At 40.7% G+C, this 18,170-nt stretch overlaps 2 protein-coding genes across 2 annotated transcripts in view; one reads left to right on the top strand and one right to left on the bottom strand.

Annotated features, from left to right (window-relative positions):
- The window catches only part of VIT (vitrin), a 43,665-nt gene extending 34,108 nt beyond the window's left edge, over nt 1–9,557 (top strand). The window contains exons 15-19 of the mRNA XM_031593187.2: nt 987–1,134; nt 1,958–2,061; nt 2,148–2,374; nt 3,805–4,318; nt 4,882–9,557. Of these exons, the coding sequence (XP_031449047.2) occupies nt 987–1,134; nt 1,958–2,061; nt 2,148–2,374; nt 3,805–4,318; nt 4,882–5,060 (1,172 nt within the window). The 3' untranslated portion in view covers nt 5,061–9,557. The remainder of the gene's footprint in view (nt 1–986; nt 1,135–1,957; nt 2,062–2,147; nt 2,375–3,804; nt 4,319–4,881) is intronic.
- Nucleotides 9,558–9,634: 77 nt separating this feature from the next.
- Nucleotides 9,635–18,170, bottom strand: part of STRN (striatin) — a 64,072-nt gene continuing 55,536 nt past the window's right edge. The window contains exon 18 of the mRNA XM_031593200.2: nt 9,635–18,129. Within this exon, the coding sequence (XP_031449060.1) occupies nt 17,960–18,129 (170 nt within the window). The 3' untranslated portion in view covers nt 9,635–17,959. The remainder of the gene's footprint in view (nt 18,130–18,170) is intronic.

The raw sequence follows: 18,170 nt of genomic DNA, 5'->3' as shown, positions 1-18,170 counted from the left end.
TTGGAGCAGGCATGTAAATCTCAGATCCTGTTAGCTAAGAAACTTCCACTATGCATGTGGACATCCCATGAGGTATTTCCCTTTTAAGCCCAGGAGATTCAGGAAAATTTGGCCCCTAATTGAGGTATTATTTGTTGTAGGTTCCCAGCCTTGCCTCACTCTCTGCTGTGAAAGAACATGCTTTTCGGTCACGCTTCTCTAATTCAGCATTATTAGAATTAGAAAAACAGACAGCTACGGGAGAAAGAATTGAAAGTAATGAGATGGGAGACAGTTGCATAAGCCCATAAGAACAATTGGCACTTTGTCGCCTTCAGGCTATCTAATGATTAAAACACACGATTTTGGACAGTCTGATTGGTAGGAGGCATCATCAGAGACAAATCCAGAGATACAGACGGCAGGAGAAAACAGTAGCACTCCAGTTAAGCCAAATTTTGATCCACTCCTAGTCACGGTTCAACTGACAAATGTTTCACCACACATAACATGAGGAGAAGTAGAGGCAGGCTGGTAGGGACCACAGGCAGCACATGTAGAAGCACAAAGATCAGGTTCACCTGAGTAATTAGCAGGAAGAGTTTGACTGCAGATGCAGCTTTTATCTGAGTCAGGCAACACCAAAATTGCTGCTGCTCATACACAGGTGAAACCCACAGCTGCTTTGGGAACAACTAAAGCTCAAGTCAAACACGGAGTGAGTGGGAGCTGCCGTCCCCACCCTACCAGCAGGCCCAGCACAGGGCAATGACAGCCACCTCCTGCCCCACACAATGGCTGTCCCCAGGTGCCCAGGGACACTTCATGGTGGCCGTTGACAAAACAGGCCCAGGCCAGCCACCACATCACCATCAAAAGCATTTTAGTAGAGCTCATGTAGCAGGAAGAGTCACCAGGTGCAGAGTTTTTAGGCCTTTGCTCTTCAAAAGAAGTACTGCTACTAAAAGGACCAAAACCATTTTCCCTGCTTTTGTGTCTCTCCTCAGGCTGCAAGGTAGACTTGTCCTTCTTGATGGATGGGAGCTGGAGCATCGGTAAACGCCGCTTCCAGCTCCAGAAGCAGTTCCTCATTAACGTGGCTCATGCCCTCGGCATCAACAACGCTGGACCTCTGATGGGCATCGTGCAGTACGGGTAAGGGCCACTTCTGCACCCAGGCTACAAACCTAGTTCTGTTTCATTATTGCTGTAAATGAGAATTGTAATATTTAGAAACAGTTGTTACTGAAACACCCTCTAGAATACCACTAGTGTGACCTCATTGATAATTTATCTTTTCATCCATATTCACAGCATGGAGACTTCTTTTTGTTATTACTGTTGGTGCTTCCATGCTGTGACCTCCACCTATTAATTATTATACTGTGCAGGTGCTACTGGAGCAGCACTCCTCTCCCCCAAGGAACCCCGAAGGGTAACAGGCACAAGCATATCAAAGAACAGTGTCAACCTGCCTTCACAACCTGTTACACTCTTTGCTTTGAGAAAGTCTCTTACCCCTGCCTGCCACTTTCTTTTTCTGTCATAGCCTGTGGGAGCAGTCAGGCATTCAGCACATTTGTTAGGGACAAGCCACACCCATCACCACCAGATATTCGCATGGCTGGAGTATGTTAAAGCTTGCCAGAGGAAATTCAGGATGGGTATTAGGAAGAATTTCTTCTCAGAAAGCGGTGAGGCAGTGCACAGGCTGCCTAGGGAGATGGTGGAGTCACCATCCCTGGAGTTGTTCAGGAACCGTGTGGATGTGGCACTGAGGGGCATGGTTAGTGAGCATGGTGGGGATGAGCGGTAGTTTGGACTAGATGATCTTACAGGTTGGAAACAACTTTAATAATTCTATGATTCCTGCTCACACCCAGGAACAAAATAAGACAGACAGCTCTTACAGCTTTTTGTACCACTGAATGTAAGGCAAAAACCTGACAACTGCTTCATGTTTCTTTCCATCTGCCAGAGATGACCCTTCCACAGAATTTAACCTGAAAACATACACCAGCCCCAAGGATCTAAGAAACGCCATAGAGAAAATCCCTCAGAAAGGCGGACTTTCCAATGTTGGTAGGTTACAGGCTGCATGCACACCCTCAGCACAGGGAGGGCTCCAGAGCCCTGTAACTTATCCTCCATCTCCTCTTTCATTTCAGGAAAGGCACTTTCATTTGTCAACAAAAACTTCTTCTCGGATGCTAACGGAAACAGAGGTGGAGCGCCCAATGTGGTGGTGGTAATGGTGGATGGGTGGCCAACCGACAGGGTGGAGGAGGCCTCCAGGCTGGCCAGGGAATCAGGGATCAACATTTTCTTTGTCACTATTGAAGCAGCTGCTCAAAATGAGAAGCAAAATGTTATTGAACCAAACTTTGTGGACAAGGTACTTACTGGGCTGGGCTCCAGCTGTACACTTGCCTTGAACTCTACCTTTTTCAAGTGATTTTGCACAGGGGCTTAAGCACAGTCATGCTTATGAGACATTTCCCTTCCTTCTTACCACTCACGGTTACTTCTGGTCCTGCTTAGACTGTTAGGTCTCACACTGCCATGTAGCATTGTTGAAGTCAGAAAGGTGACCTGTCTGAAAGCTGCTAAGAGCAAACTTTGTCTCACAGTAAAGCTCTGGTCTGAGGTTCATCATGAAGCAAATGGCTCTTTGCTGACCAAGCATTGGCACAAACCTGCAGACAAAATTTTCTGAATGTACAGCAGCATGACAAAGCACAAAAAAAAAGAGAAGGAAAAAAAAAAAAAAGAGAAAATGCAAGCCTTGCACTATTAGCATTTGGCACTGCTCAGTAGTGTCTCAGGGCAAGGTGACACAAGGTTATGGCAGGAGACATCTATCAAGTTCCAGACTTGGGCTCAGGAAGCATGGCAGAGTTATCTGCTATTTTCAGAGAACAGATTCCTGTCTGAGCCACACTGCTTTGCCATGAAATAATTTCCATTAGTTTCAAGGCTGTTTCAGAGCTCTGTTGTTTCTGGTCAGTGTTTAATTGGATTATAGCCTAATTTGCATTTATTTTTCAAAATGGCAAAGCTACAGTGAGTCTGTGCGAGCCTGCCAGAGAGCACAAGTGGGAGAGTGCTCCCTGCTCTGTGCTGCCCCTTAGTTTCTACCCAAATCCCCCTGATCCTCTAACAGCTTCCTGCAGATCTGCTCCCTACAAGTATTTGGTGATAAAAACAGACATCAACATGGTTTTTGTCTGTCTGTCCTTAATTATCTGGCAGAGCCAGAACAACTGGGAATCTTTAAAGGCTTTCACACTTTTATCAACATTTCTTGTTCTTTTTTTTCTGATTGTACAGTCAGGGAGAAACCAGCTTCAGCTCCAGGTTTCAGTTCAAGGCAGGAGGATTTGTCAGCAGGGAAATCCATCCTTGTTGCCCTAACCCTGGGAGGGAGGGAGCTGAAGTTGTCATCTGGCAAATTTTGGGGCTTCCAGGTGGAGCCACACAAGCATTGTCTCTGCGATTTGGATGCCTTCTCTACAAACAGTGTAACTTATCTCAAAAAGCTTGACAGGTGGCAAACCTGGTTATTATATTTCTTTCATGGCTATAATATCAGCTCCATCCCACAGCTTTAAAAAAGGGGAAGAGAAGAGACAAGTATCTATAGAGAAGTATCTGTGATGTTATGTTCACGTCATTTTCCAGGGAAGCAGATGGCAACTGGAGGAGAGCCCACTCCAGACTCCAGCATTGCTCTTTCCAGGAGCCTAAATTTACAGTTTAGCTAAAATCCCAGTTGAAACAAGCAGACTGAATTTCCACTGCATTCGTACTTGTGGTGTTTTGCAGGCAGTGTGCAGAACAAATGGCTTCTACTCCATCATGGTGCCCAGCTGGTTCAGCCTCCACAAGGTCGTCCAGCCCTTGGTGAAGCGGGTCTGTGATATCGACCGGCTGGTTTGCAGCAAGACATGTCTTAATTCGGCTGACATCGGTTTTGTGATCGATGGCTCCAGCAGCGTTGGCACCGGCAACTTCCGCACAGTCCTCCAGTTTGTAGCCAACATCAGCAAGGAATTTGAGATTTCGGATACGGACACCCGTATTGGAGCCATTCAGTACACTTACGAGCAACGACTTGAGTTCAGCTTTGATAAGTACAGCACAAAGCAGGATGTGCTGAGTGCTATCAAAAGGATCAACTACTGGAGCGGTGGAACCAGCACAGGGGCAGCCATCAGCTACGCATCTGAGCAGCTCTTCACCAAATCCAAACCCAACAAGAGGAAGATCATGATTCTCATTACAGATGGCAGGTCTTACGATGATGTCCGAATGCCAGCCCTTACAGCTCACCAAAATGGTAAGTTCTACCATTGTTATCTGCTCCTCCATACCTCCACATTTATTTGGGTCACTCTCTGCTGTGATGCAAAGGCATTGGATGAAACCTTAGGAAGGAAGCATAGCACACACTCTAGGGTCTCATCAAGTGCTAAGCAAGATCAGCATCTGTTGTATATCTGAGTAAGGAACTTTCTGAAAGTAACACAGAACTAGAAAGATGCAGCTAGACCTAGGAGATTGCAGAGGATTTCTACTGTCTCAGTAACAGATGAAGCCTCCTTTGTCTTTCCAGTCAGGATATTCACACATTTCCCAGAGCAATTGTAAGACACAGAAACAAGGAGCTGTTGTTCGGAGCCACAGCCAGAGCTTGGGCAGTTCCACAGCAGACACCAGGCATTTCTTCCATTTTGATAATGCCACCTTTTTTTTTTTTTTTTTTTAATAAGAGAGCACTGCAATTCACTGCCAATTTTCTCATGGCCTGGTAGTTATGTCTGCAGTATTGGTCTTAACCAATCAACTGTAATGCAATTAAAACTTTTATGCTCACCCTTAATCTCTTGGGTTTCTTTCCAGGAGTTATAGCTTACTCCATTGGAGTTGCTTGGGCTGCCCAAGATGAACTGGAAGCCATTGCAACAGATCCAGATAAGGAGCACTCCTTCTTTGTGGATGAATTTGACAACCTCTACCAATTTGTTAATCCACTCATCCGAAACATTTGCACAGAGTTTAACTCACAGCCACGGAACTGATGGAATGGAACAGGCTGGGATCCTTGGGCATCATGCTGAAAACACACAATGCTACAAGAACAATGCCAGCTCTGACCTCAACAAATACTGGAATTATTTTTCTCTGGCACTTTCCAGTTAATGAGGTCGATTGCATCTCTGTCCTTATGTATGATAATGCTCTGTGTAGGCTACTGATTTTTCCCCTGCAGGCTTCAGAAACTCTGATTTGGATGGATAGAACAGGCAGGAGACATCAAGGAGGGAGTAAATGGAGCTGTTTGGAAAGCCGTTAACAGTATAGAGTCTCAGTTTAGGTGATTCCCACCTCAGGGTACACACAAGAACTAAGATGTACCACCTGCTTCCTGCAGTGGCCAGGGCCCCCCAGGGAGCTGCTACACTGCTCTGCTGCTGTGGCAGAAGCATCTCCCTCTGACACTGCCCATTGCTCACAATCCAGGATAAGACTGACATCCTGAAATCCCAGGCACGTACTGGGAAGATAGTGTGAATTCAAGTATTGAGCTTCATCCAAACCCAGAGACCAGAAAATCAGCAAGTGGCCAGGGTTAGGCTGTGGGACCCACATCCATTTGCCAGTCCCCATAAAGCCCCAGATCTGCAAAGCAGCCAATGCAGGAGCTGGATCTCATCTCCCACTGCATTAAATGTGCTTAAACAAACAAAAAAACCCCAACCTTGTCCCCTTAGCTCACTTGCACCATTTTTTGCCATGCAGCTCAAGGCCCCTGCAAAGCAGGAGAGCCGCGGAGGCAGAAGAGGCTCCTTCAGTATAAACTGTGGGTTTCAGTTGCTCACTGTCTGAAAGGTTTCTGAGACCCCGACTGCTCTATCACCAAACATGGCACAGTTAGAATAGCTTACAGCAGACTTCAGCATGGGGATAATTATTCAAGAGCCTTTAAAAAGGCTTAAGAAGAAAATATCTTAAAGCTCTGTATTACACGCTGGGGAGAGCAGTATTTCTAGCATTCACAGGCACCCTTTTCTGAATTTGGTGTGGACTTCTGTTGTATGGATTGATTTCAAGACTTAGCTTTACAACCCCATGTTATTCAGAGTACGTGGCTGTTCTGCCTGTGGAGAAGCAGCCAAAGCACTGCTCAGCAATGGGAGGAGTGACATGCAGAGGTCAAAAGCATTGCATGGCAGGTAGCAAGCAGCAGTTGTGGGTGGTTTCCATCTGGTGTCATGTACGATAATACATCCCTTAAGCAGAAATTACCAAAGGAAAGGGCTGAAGTTTCAGTGCCAGTACAAGCATGTGTGTTCTTGCACCTTATGGTAGTTACAGCACTGTGACAGGTTTGTGAAACTAACAGGAAATTGAAAGGAATTAAAGCTCACGTTTCCCCTCTTACTCACAAATTAAATTTTTAATGTCACCATTTACACAAAGCAGATTAGGGTAAACTGCCACCAAAGGAGAAACCCTTTCTGTTAACAAAACTGACACCATTTTTCAAATCTTTGTTTGGAAATGGGACTGAAGTAGATTAAAAATTCCCAGAGAAGTTACCATACTTCAAATCAATGCAAACAGCCCATTCAACACCAATTCCCCAGTGTGATGACACGAGCCAGGTGAAGGTTCCTTCACTAATGCTCCAGCCACTATTCCCAAAGCCATGCTGGATGAAATGGTGGTTTTACATTGGATTTACTGGGGACTTCATATTCTTAATATTCCAGGTTAATTCTTAATAGACAGCTTGCCACTGCATATCAATGGCTGTACTGGACATACCCTGCAGCACAGGAGAGCAGCACTCTGCAGATGGTCCCATACACTGTGCTCGTGCTCTGCAGCCAGACCTACAGGTGTTCTTTAGAACAGACATTTTCATTTCTACTGAAAACTTCAAGCAACAGCAAGTTTTCACTTTCCACAGAGAAGCTGAAAAGCTATCTTCCTCATCAAACATTTGCTTAGGGCATGGCAGGGTTTGCTGTTGTCTAAATGGTTAATCTTGACTTTACAGAACACCTGTGGTGCTCAGGTGCCAACAAGCCATTCTATTCACTTCTTGAGATGACCTTGAAATTAATTTTTAATCTGACTCTCATCTAAACCAAGATGCCTTAAACACAGCGAACTTAAGCATAAGCCTCAGAAGTCCCAATACAGCCTTCCTTCAACAGAAGTGGATCAGCACAGAATGCGCTCCTCTAGAGCCCCTCACCTTCCATAGCAATAAAAACACTTGTCACATCTGAAGTCTCTCAATAATAATAATAAAAGATAACAAATCTTCATAAATGTTGGAGGAGTTATGTACGTTTGGAGAAAGCAGAACTCCTTCTGTAATATATACAAGCTGTTTTGAGCTTCTCAATACAAGTTGCTATATCTTTTGCAATAAAGATATCCCAAAGACATACAAAGTCTATTTGTATATATGCAGTTACAAAAAAAAAAAAAAAAAAAAAAGAAGCAACAAATATTGTCCATGGTAGTTTCTGAAATGCAGCTGAGGTTTCTACAAGGCTTTAGAAGACAAAGCAAGGATGGAAAAAGAAAAAACACAAAAAAAACAACCAAGTATTTGGATGCATTTCCTTTACATGCTCAGCTGAAAAAAAATAAGCCTAGAAGGGAGCAAGCAGGGGCAGGAACAGCAATTCCCTGTCAGAGGAATCAGTTATTGCAACAGAGCCTACTGGTCTGAAAGGTCTCAAATATGTACGCACATCTTACTAAGCCTGCAAGATAGTGTCTTATTTGAAACCAGACATCTTTTGGAAACTGAAAAATAATAAAAACACAAGCTCCATTCTTATTAGATGTGGGACTGAAGAGGGTTTAGATATCCCAGCACTCGATGCTGGGCCACTCAGTATCAGATGCCTGACCTTTGCAGGGAGGCTTGCAGCCTGGCTGAGGCATCCAGAAAAGCAGGGCACCAAAGCGTTGGACGTGGAGCTGAATTTCTCACCGGATATACAGACAAAAAGGAGCTTCTGATCACCCTTTCCTTACGACACGGGTATCTGCACTTTTCAGTTATCTCAGCAAAGGTAACAAGCCATTTCAGGTTCCTCAGCAGGGTCTTACATGGCTAGGCCAGCAGCGGAACACTTGGCACCTCTGCTGTGGCTGTGCCACTCTGTGCAGGAGGCACTGCCCATTCCGTGCACCCACTCGCTTCTCAGCTGCTGCCACTTTGCTGCTCTAGCAGGCAGCAGCTTTCCCTGTGGCAGCTTCTCAATTTGCTCTTCCACAAGCTGGCACAGGAGCTTCTCTCCTCCCCACACTCTTTCCAGAGCCACTCTCTAGCACAGGGTATAAGCGCAAGAAGCCGGTAAACACTGGTGTTAACAAGCAGACAGCCAACCAGACAGGGCCAAGCCAATCTCCTTCACACATCTACTACCCTGCCCATCAGCTCCTCTCTATCTATGTGGCAAGTCAAAACAAATCACGTATCGGAAATATTACCTAACACCAGACAGTAAGAAAAGTCTTCTGTACTGTACATACATTAAATTATTTCATGGTTGAACACAATCACCACCTCAACCATTCTTCTAGTTGTTTTGCCTTGCCCACCATTGTCTCCTCGTTACAGAAACAAATTGAGCCCATTCCATTTTCTTTTCCATCATCACCACTCTTTGAGGAGGTCTTGAACAGTAGCAGGCAACCCACATTTGCTAAGCTGCCTCTATATTGAAAACATTGCAAGTATATATCTGTGTGAATGTCTCGAATTCAAAGTAGTCTTTAGGCCTCCTATGTGGGAGTGTTACTCCTACATTGTTCTTTCTCCTGCTCCTTATCTCATGAATTTTCTGTTGGCCCTCTCCAGAGGCAGAACATTGAGTAAAACCAATTGTACCATCGTTTCATAAGACAATTCCCATTACTATTTTCCCATAAGGAGGGAAGAGGAGTAGTACTAAGTCAGAAAGGTTATTTTACCTATCACGGAGACAGAGGAGATGAGAACTTCACTTAGCCCACCTACCAGCTTAAAAAAAAAACCCAACAGGATGGACCTGCTAATGAGTTTTTCTACTCAGTTCTGTGTGGGTTCCCATACCACCCCCTCAACAGTGTTGTTCTGATCGTTTTCCTGTAGAAACGGAGCTACCATCTGTAATGTGTGGTTTGCTCTCCTTAATCCTCTCCTGAAGGGTAGATTCGTGCACTTATTTTTATTTTAAACAAATGTTTCACCCAGGAAGCGCATCATGCTTCACTGTAATCAGGGAAGGCTGATGGAGCAGCTCCTGATCAGCAGCACCGTACTCACTTTGCAAGTGTGTTCAGCCAGGAAAACACCAGGGATGGAGTGCATGGAAAGATGCCTAACCGCACGGAAAGATGCAGGGTTCTATCAATGCCAAGAAAACAGAACAGTACAGAACCAAGACATACGGAGAACAGAGAAGTTGAGATAAACTCTAAATGGTAACACTTGATACAACTCAAAAACATTCACATGAGGTTACATCAGGTTCCTCCAAACTCTTGACTACTTGTGCCAGACAGTGTGCACTTCCCGCTCCTCGTACATACACCAAGAGCACAAATTTTGTTAAAAAAAGCAAAATTACAACCACAATACAAAATGTTGAAAAATAGTATTTATTAGCACCCAATTTACATAATTATATGGTACAAATGACACTTACTTGCTGCTGTAACATTAAATAAAGCTGCTTTTAAAAACCATTGCTTATTTCTGGAAGTCCATGTGATTTTGCTCAGCACAGAATGCAGGTACAGTATACAGCAATCCCACTTCACTACAGTCATATCAATATACATACCTGCATGGTTATCTCTATGTGGCCTCATTTTAAATGGCACACTAAAATATGCAGACCTATACAATTTTAATGACAAAATATTTACTTGGACTATTCAGGCAAGTGAATGTAGTTTTAAATATAACCTATCCAAGAACCTTCACAAAGTATGAATTGCAGCGAAAAAGAGAAAATTCAGGGCCACAATTGAGAAGCTCAAAAATATACTGGCATATTTCAAAATAATCTCTCTTTGAATTTTCCATCTTCGCCATTTGAGATATTTATCCAGGATTTTAAAATATCGATTTTCAGTAAAAGTTAATATGAAGTGTTTGAAGAAGCATTTTTCTTTATAGCAAATATTTATACTTTTTATAACAAAGGCTTATCAAATCTTTGGAGAATGATGACTTTCACTTTTCTTATTTCCCATAAAAGCCTTTCTGAAATCTTGAAATATATGAAAATTTGGGATCCTGACTCCCAAGTAAACCATTTCCTTCATGAATTAGAAAGCAGAATCTCTCACTTAAAATAACATTCACTTCTATACAACAGTAGCATTTAAAGAAGGTAATCTGGTGGTATTCTGACAACTTGGTACTGAGCCATATGCAAACTGACAAGCAGACTATTACTCAACAAGTAGGCATTTCTCATTTGGATCCACCACTATGCAAGACACTTGAAGCCCAACACTGTTTCAAAGTAGTCATTCAAAACTGGCGTGCAAAATAATAACCTCAGCGTAATTCTGAAGGGGAATCTTAATTTCCTGTAGCTGTTTAAGCAAGAGTTCAAACATTAGTCACAGTAGCCTTTTCCTATTAACTATTTGTCATGGAAGTGACCCAAAACAGAAGAGGACCACATGTAAATATTGACATGTAAGTGGTTATCACCTGTGGTATCGTCTCTGAAAGAGCTGTCAGGTACCTCTAAATTCAACAGTTTTCCCTAGGGAGGGGAAAGGGTATAGATGAATATAGATGAATATAAACAGCAACAATCCAAATCATGACCATGCTGAAAAACTAATCAGTTTTAATTACTTCAATCTTATGAATGTAAGTCCCATAAGACAAAGAAATTCATCTAGATTTTTTTTTTTTTTAACCTGACAGTTTCTCTTAAAAGAAACCAATTGAAGATATTTAGATGAAATACAATGCAGGTTGTTGATGTGCTGACAAATGTCAACAAAAAATCTTACAGCAACAACAGTCTTCTTATCACAGATTTCTATAAGATTTTCAGATGCGTGATTCAAGGAAGTCGAAGTCTGATTTTCAGTCTGATTGGGCTATAATGGGCTATACAAGAAATTATTAGCAAACATCCTCATTTTGCATTTCCGGAAAAAGTGCTAACACATATGAAACTGTTTTCAAAACCTATGCATGTTTGTAAATGCTTGACTGCAAGGAAACAGTTCTAGGAGCCACACATCTGAAAACAAGCAACATTCAACAAGCACTATCTTAATGAGAGGAAGAATAAAAAAATAAATTCTCAATGGAAAAATATTAGCTTGAAGTCCATTGCTTTTCCCTTACACAATGTTTTTTGGCTGCTTTTTTAAAGTAATCCAAAATTATGAAAATATTTGGCTTGGAGACAAGTCATCCCTTTTCTTACAGAAGAGTACAAATGCAGCTTCATAAATCTTTTTTCGGCTTTCCAGTCTAACACTCTGGTGTGAGAACCAAGGGTTTCTCTGAAGTAGCAGGGAGTAACTTTGAGGCCTGCAAGGGCTCGAGGACCTTGCCAGCACAAGGCTTTGAGCAGCTTCAAAAACATACACACACAAGCATGGTTTAAAATGAGGTGTGATCTCTCAGGATCACAGTGTGGCTTGGTGGCACAAACTCTGCAAAATTAGTTGGACACACAATATGATGACTCAGAGACAGTCAGGAACAAAGATAGGCTAAAGCACGTGTATTATTAAATACCTCTTTAGTTCAGCTATACGTCAGATTTTGTCATCCAGCATCAAACCTCCCTTTAGAATGACCCAGTTCAGACCCATAAACTCTACTGTGGAACTGGAATGACACATTCTGTAGTTGAATTCAGATTCTCAAAAACCCTGAATGATGTAGCACTTCCTAAGTTTTCACAGCAGATCAAAGGGTAGAGAAACCAGGTCAGCAGGCAGGATCAGAGAACTCAGTAGACTTACATGAACAGGGACCAAGGAAATACAGAACAGCCTGTTGGTGATGGGAGGGGCAGGGCTGAAGCTGAAACCCCAATACTCTTCAAAAAACATTCTAGATCAATATGCTTCTATGAAATTTATCCTGCAATAAAAATCCACTGTAGCTACGATATTAAGACTCCAAGAAAAGATAGATTTAAGTGGAAAGATAAGAGTGAAATTTCAAATAGACTTGACAACCTTTGCAACAGGTACATATGTTAGTACAGGCACAGTTGTAACTTTGAAGGTCTCATTGCCAAGACCTTCCCTCCCTCGATTAGTCTCATCAGTTGCATACTGAGCATTTGTCTGTACAAAGGCTATTTACATAAAGGTCACTCTTGCACTCTCCTCACTCCCCAGATGTTTCTTCATTCACTCTGTTGTACTTAAGACTATCTCTTAAAATGTGAGTTTTTCATGATTGCATTGCCTACCACTTTGTTTTCTGTCAGATTCATTGCTACTCAGCAGAAATACTGCAGAGGGTTTGCCAAACAGGCCATTAGTTTCAGTAACAGTGCGCTCCTCTAAAGTGATGAAATAGTCAAGACTGTTCACCTATTGCAACCTCTGCAACTAAATATATTATCAGATTTGAATAAAACATTTTCAATGTCTACATGTCCTTCATGGAAAAAGAGAGCTTTAGGTTTCCAGAAAAATTGTTGCTTCCTCTCTGTGCTCAGTAGTAACATAGCTCAACTGAACATCACTATGATGCTCAACAACAGCAGGTGCCCCCCCAAAATCAAACATTTTATACAAACAATTTACTGTATGTGAACATCTTACTATCATTTCTGATACCTTCATTTTTAACAGTGTAGGCCAAAACAGTTTCCACCAGAGCCACAATTTTCAGAGTGTTATAAATGCTGTATTGCAAGCAGCATCGCATTTTCACAGTTATTTCCATGAATTCCAGCTTGTCCACAAGAAAGCTGAAAGATACGCATGCCAACTGAGTTTCAATTTAACTGAAACCACTGGTCCCATTCACTTACAGGAGAAAGTAAAGTTTAAAAAGACACGGCAATATTTAGCAACAAAAGCAATTGTTTGGGGCAGCTTGTCTAAAGCAACAGTTTAGAAATTTGCACAATCTCCACCTTTGACACAATTATTCCACAATTTGGAATCTGAACATATACTACATTTTGTCCTTCACACAACTGGTAACCAATGGGTGTGTGAATAAATCTGAGGAATTATCACAGGAAAGCTTCTGCTACTCCACCCTTTAAAGGTTTCCCCTTGTTCCCTCTGCTATCATCAGGTTGAATTCTACATTGCTTCCAAGCCTAGTTATCCTGAGCTGACACCAGTCCCAGGGAGGGCATGTTGGTTTTGGCATTTAAACCGTTTAACCCTCAGAGTTCAGTCAACATCCTCCCTCACTGTTTAACACAGTGACCACTACAGATCTTCAAAGCAAAAATATGAGTAATCTCATTTGCAGGAGCTATTCATGTTAGATTGCAGATTGATGCTTCAACAAAGAGGGCTCCAAGAAGAATGCTCTCTATCAGTCCTGTACAGGCACAGGAACAAAATAGCTGCACTTTCCTCCACAACTCAGCCTATTTTACAAGGTTTTACTAGATTTACTAGAGAACATTCTTATTTAACATTTCACACCGAGAGCTCCCCAGAACAGTCTGCAAACACTGCCAAACCAGAGTTTGCAAATGGTTCCAAACATGCATCTTGAGAGGCATTCCAAACACTCAGATGGTTCTACCTGCTTCTGAAATTCTTGTTTCTTGTGTGATGGACTAACGCTGACGAGTGATGCATGAACTTATGCTCCCAAAAATGACAATGATAAAACATGAGGAAAGGGGACACATTTGAGATCAAACAGGTGTACCTCAAAAGGCAGTGTAACCAAGTCCTTTATCTGTTACATTCTCAAAAGAACGCATTTCTGATTACTGATCACAAAGTTGTATGGTAAATGCCACATATTTCCTTAAACATATTATGGATGGGACGGGACTGCTTTACATAACACATACAGGTAGAAAACAAATGACAGTGGTGACATGTCATTATCTTAAGACTTCTTGCTAACGTCTTTTAAGTAATAAAATCTTTTATTTGGGATGTCAAAACACTTTCTTCTGAGGCACAAAAAAAAAAAAAAAGGCAAACACAGAGATTTTTCGGGAGAGAAGGAAATATTTTCCACAATAAAATTATATCTAGAGCTTCCTCCAGGCTATTCCAAGTCATTCTGTGCAAGTGTTTTGGCAACTGAATCAAATATAATCAAAGTGAAAGTATACAGCAATGAAATAAATTAGAAATAAAAGTGATAAAAGTGAGAGTATTTAAACCTCGTGGACTCATTTTAAATGTATGAAAGGATTGCAGATTCTCCCATTAAATTAGTTAGCAAAACCAAAATCAGTAGCACAGGCTAACATACACAAAAAATTCTACAAGTTAACCATTAAAAAACGTATCATGTCAATTAAATACATGAAAAAGGGCAATGGTAAAATGCAATATACAGTGTTACACAAAAATGTCACTATTTGTTGGTTTTTTTTCCAGGAACAACCATTAAGTTCCATTTTGTTTGCATCTTCAGATGGATTTATCACATTCATAAAAGTTACCAACTATACTGAACCAGAAAGAACTGCATTATAAAATGGAAAAAAAAAAAAGAGTTCCCTCAGAGATCAGAAGTTCAAAGCCTATAAAAATAGGTTACGAATTAAGCATCTAGCTGCAAAAGAATTGTAAGTACATATCGAAAGTGAAGGAGAAACTTGAGAAGCAGCAGTGCCGAGTTAAATAAAACAGTTGTCAGAAATGAGATCTGGGTATAGAGATACTAGCTAGACTAAAATGGTTGGACTTCCTACACAAAAGTATCACACAGAGGGGAAAAAAACCAAAACTCTCCACATTTAACAGATCACCTTCAGACTAAGTCCAACAAAGCACTGTAAGCAGAAAGGCATTGTGGGCACCAGGATATGGAGACATGAGCTAAAAAAGCTGAAAACAAGAAAAAGTTGTGTAAAAAGAGCAGACTGAAAAACAGCCTAGCGAAAGGGGAAAGGAAATATGCAGCTAGAGCTAGTGCATACACGAAGGTTCCAAATTACAGAGCTGATGAGGAATATTTAAAATGGCACAAAATATGGCTTGAAATATCAGCATGAAGTTACAAAAAAGAACCACTAAGCGTCAAATAAATCCTCCTGTCAGTGAGAAGCAATCATGGAAATAATCTTCCGAAAGAAAATTAATCATTTAGAACACATACAGAACCTCACTGGCCAAGACAATATTAAAATGCGCAAGTCAACAATCCCGCTTGAGTGAACAGATGGACTGGGTAACCTAAATAAATTTTTCATCCCTAACTCCTATGATGACGTTCAGAAGATCTGACAGGCTCATGCACAATACCCTGCAGTCCTACAAGTATGTGAACAAGTACAGTAAAAAGACATTGACATCAATTATGAAGACCAGCACAAAAATATATATCCACAACCTCTTTGTAAGGCTACATTTGTTTTGCTTTGTTTTTTAAAGGCACCTCATCCTCTAGCTATTGCCAGCTTTAAAAAAAGTCACTTCTCACTTTGAGCAAAAGCTCGATAGTGAGAAGGAAACATCTTTCAATTCACATTTGAACAGCCACTTCTTACATTCCAATTGTAATCAGAATGACAGTCTTTAAAAACGAGCATGCTGGCCTATTCATTTTATGTACAGCAATTTAAACAACTTTAACTACATATTGTATTGTATAAGCAAAAGCACAACATTCATTTCATACTCACACCATTATTCCTTTGTATACACAAACTCAAGAGAACTCTTAATACTAAAACATTAAAATGCACCCATAGAGTCTTCCCTTACTAGACATATTTAATACATGTTTACAATATATATACACATATGTAATATACATAGCTTTTAGAATTTTTCAAATAAATCTTTGTAATTTCCTCTCCAAAAAGAAATAAAATAATGACACTGAAAGAATATGAGTCAAGTACACAGAACTCTCACTAAGTTGAACGCTCAGTTTTGCAGACAAGTTTTCCCTCTTTTTATAATAACCAAAACGTTTTTTAAAAACTAAATCTGAATCATTATCGTAATCATCTGTTTCATGGTAAAAGTTCTAACCTTACCTATGGAAATATATTGCATATCAGTATCATGAAGTGACATATCTGAATATTCTGAGCAAAAAAAAAAGGTATTCCAGGATACTTTAGCAGTAAATATAATGTGTTGCAGGCTCAAACAGCACAGGTCAACCTTTTATTCTAAATAATACAGTTAATCTAAACTCTGAGTTCAGCATCAATAGTGGTCCCATCTCTAAATATCACTCTAAGAACAACATGGTCAAATCCTATGTTGATATCTTTCAATGATTCCTTCTTAAAAGTGTCAGTGTAAAGGTAAAGATGATCAGTTTCCAGTCTCAGCCGCAGGCTGGTCTTTGAAAGGATTGCATATGTTGGGTTCTTTCCTACTCACATCAGCACCAGAAATAATCTAATAATTCCATTCCAATTTGAGGAAAACACCAACTCCAGACTGAAGAGCAGTAAGGGCTCTCGTGGTGACATGTAATACAAAAGAATCCACTCACTTTCATTATAGGGAGGGATAAAAGGGAAGGGATAAATTGACAAAAATTTTGGATTAAAAGTTACTCGTCACTTGAATCAACAGAGAAATTCTGAATACTGAGACAAAACACATCTGTTGAGCAATTTAAAAAAGCATTCATTTCTTCAGGTTACCTAATTAATGGCACAATATGCCCAGTGAAGCACATGTGGAAAAGTTCCACAAATGCTGTAGTCTGGAAATGCCTCTACAAGTAGCAAAAACTTTCACAGAGATTGACCTTTGTGCAGGCACCTATGATGCTAGTAGGACTCATACAAAGCATAGGTTTAATCTTCAAAAGAAATTGAATATTTCATGGTTACACAATGCCCAGAATGATACCCTTTTTTAGCAGGAACAGAAAGAGGAGGAGATGAACATATGATAATTACACTGTAAGAGTTTCTTTGGGAAATCTTATAATTTCTTGTGCCAGATCTCCAAGAATAAACAGTATTATAAATCTGAATAAGTTAATCTGCTACTAAAGTATGTACAGACTGTTTCAGTCTGCTGTTAACTGGGACTAGACTAAAGGCTCGGCTTCTAGCCACATGCTAATGCAATTTAAAAAATTATACAATTTTTTTGCAAACTAAATATTTGCCATATAATACCAAATATTTAATAAAACTTTACTGTATTTCAATTTATGTTAGTAATTTGCTTTTCTTTATCCACATTTATCTTAGGCTAGCAGCCAGGTGGCTGAGATTAAGTATCAGCTACTGCTCTCTGAATGTGATTTACTCGTTAATACCAAAGGGATTAAGGGATGACAAAGTGCCTCTCACATGACACAATAACAAGCATCTGAACTGACACTTTTTCCAGGTGATTTAATCTTAAGTACATCAAGATTCCTCAATAAGAAGCATCCCAGAAAGTTTCCCTCTTTTCCCCCTCTCCCTGAAGCAATTAGACCCCTTCTTTCCAGTACTCCATCTTAATAATAGAGAACACATAGACCTAATTTCACCCAAGGCCTGCCTGGACGAAAATTCACATCCTCTGAAATAAAATTGCCTTTTTTTTTTTTTTTTTTTTTTCCTTTTTTGAAAGTAGTTGAAACTGAGAGTTTCCAAGCTCTCAGCACCAGCTGAGCTCACAGAAACCAGAACAAATTTCAATTTAGAAAACAGCACCCTGCAAAAACTAAACACTTACAAACATTCTCTGATTGGGCAGGAGACTCATGCCCTTCTCTTCTCTTTTGTGCAGCTGGTTAAATATGTACAAAGCTAAAGTTGGAAAGGGACACACTCTGTCATACAAACACTTTTGCCAGGGCATCTGCTCCTGCACTGGCAATATAACATTTGGATGGGTGGAATGCCACATCATGAATGGACTCATCAAATTTTTTGCGATGAGCAGTGAATTCTTGGATGCAGGTCTTGCTTTCAAGATTCCATAAGCGAATTGAACAGTCATGACCTAAAGAAAGGAGAAATGGTTTTCTTTATAATTTACGCTTG

This window comes from Phasianus colchicus, chromosome 2 (assembly GCF_987193195.1).
Source record: "Phasianus colchicus chromosome 2, bPhaCol1.hap1.1, whole genome shotgun sequence".
In the NCBI taxonomy this organism is placed as follows: Eukaryota; Metazoa; Chordata; class Aves; order Galliformes; family Phasianidae; genus Phasianus; species Phasianus colchicus.
This window is presented reverse-complemented; position numbering and strand designations above follow the sequence as displayed.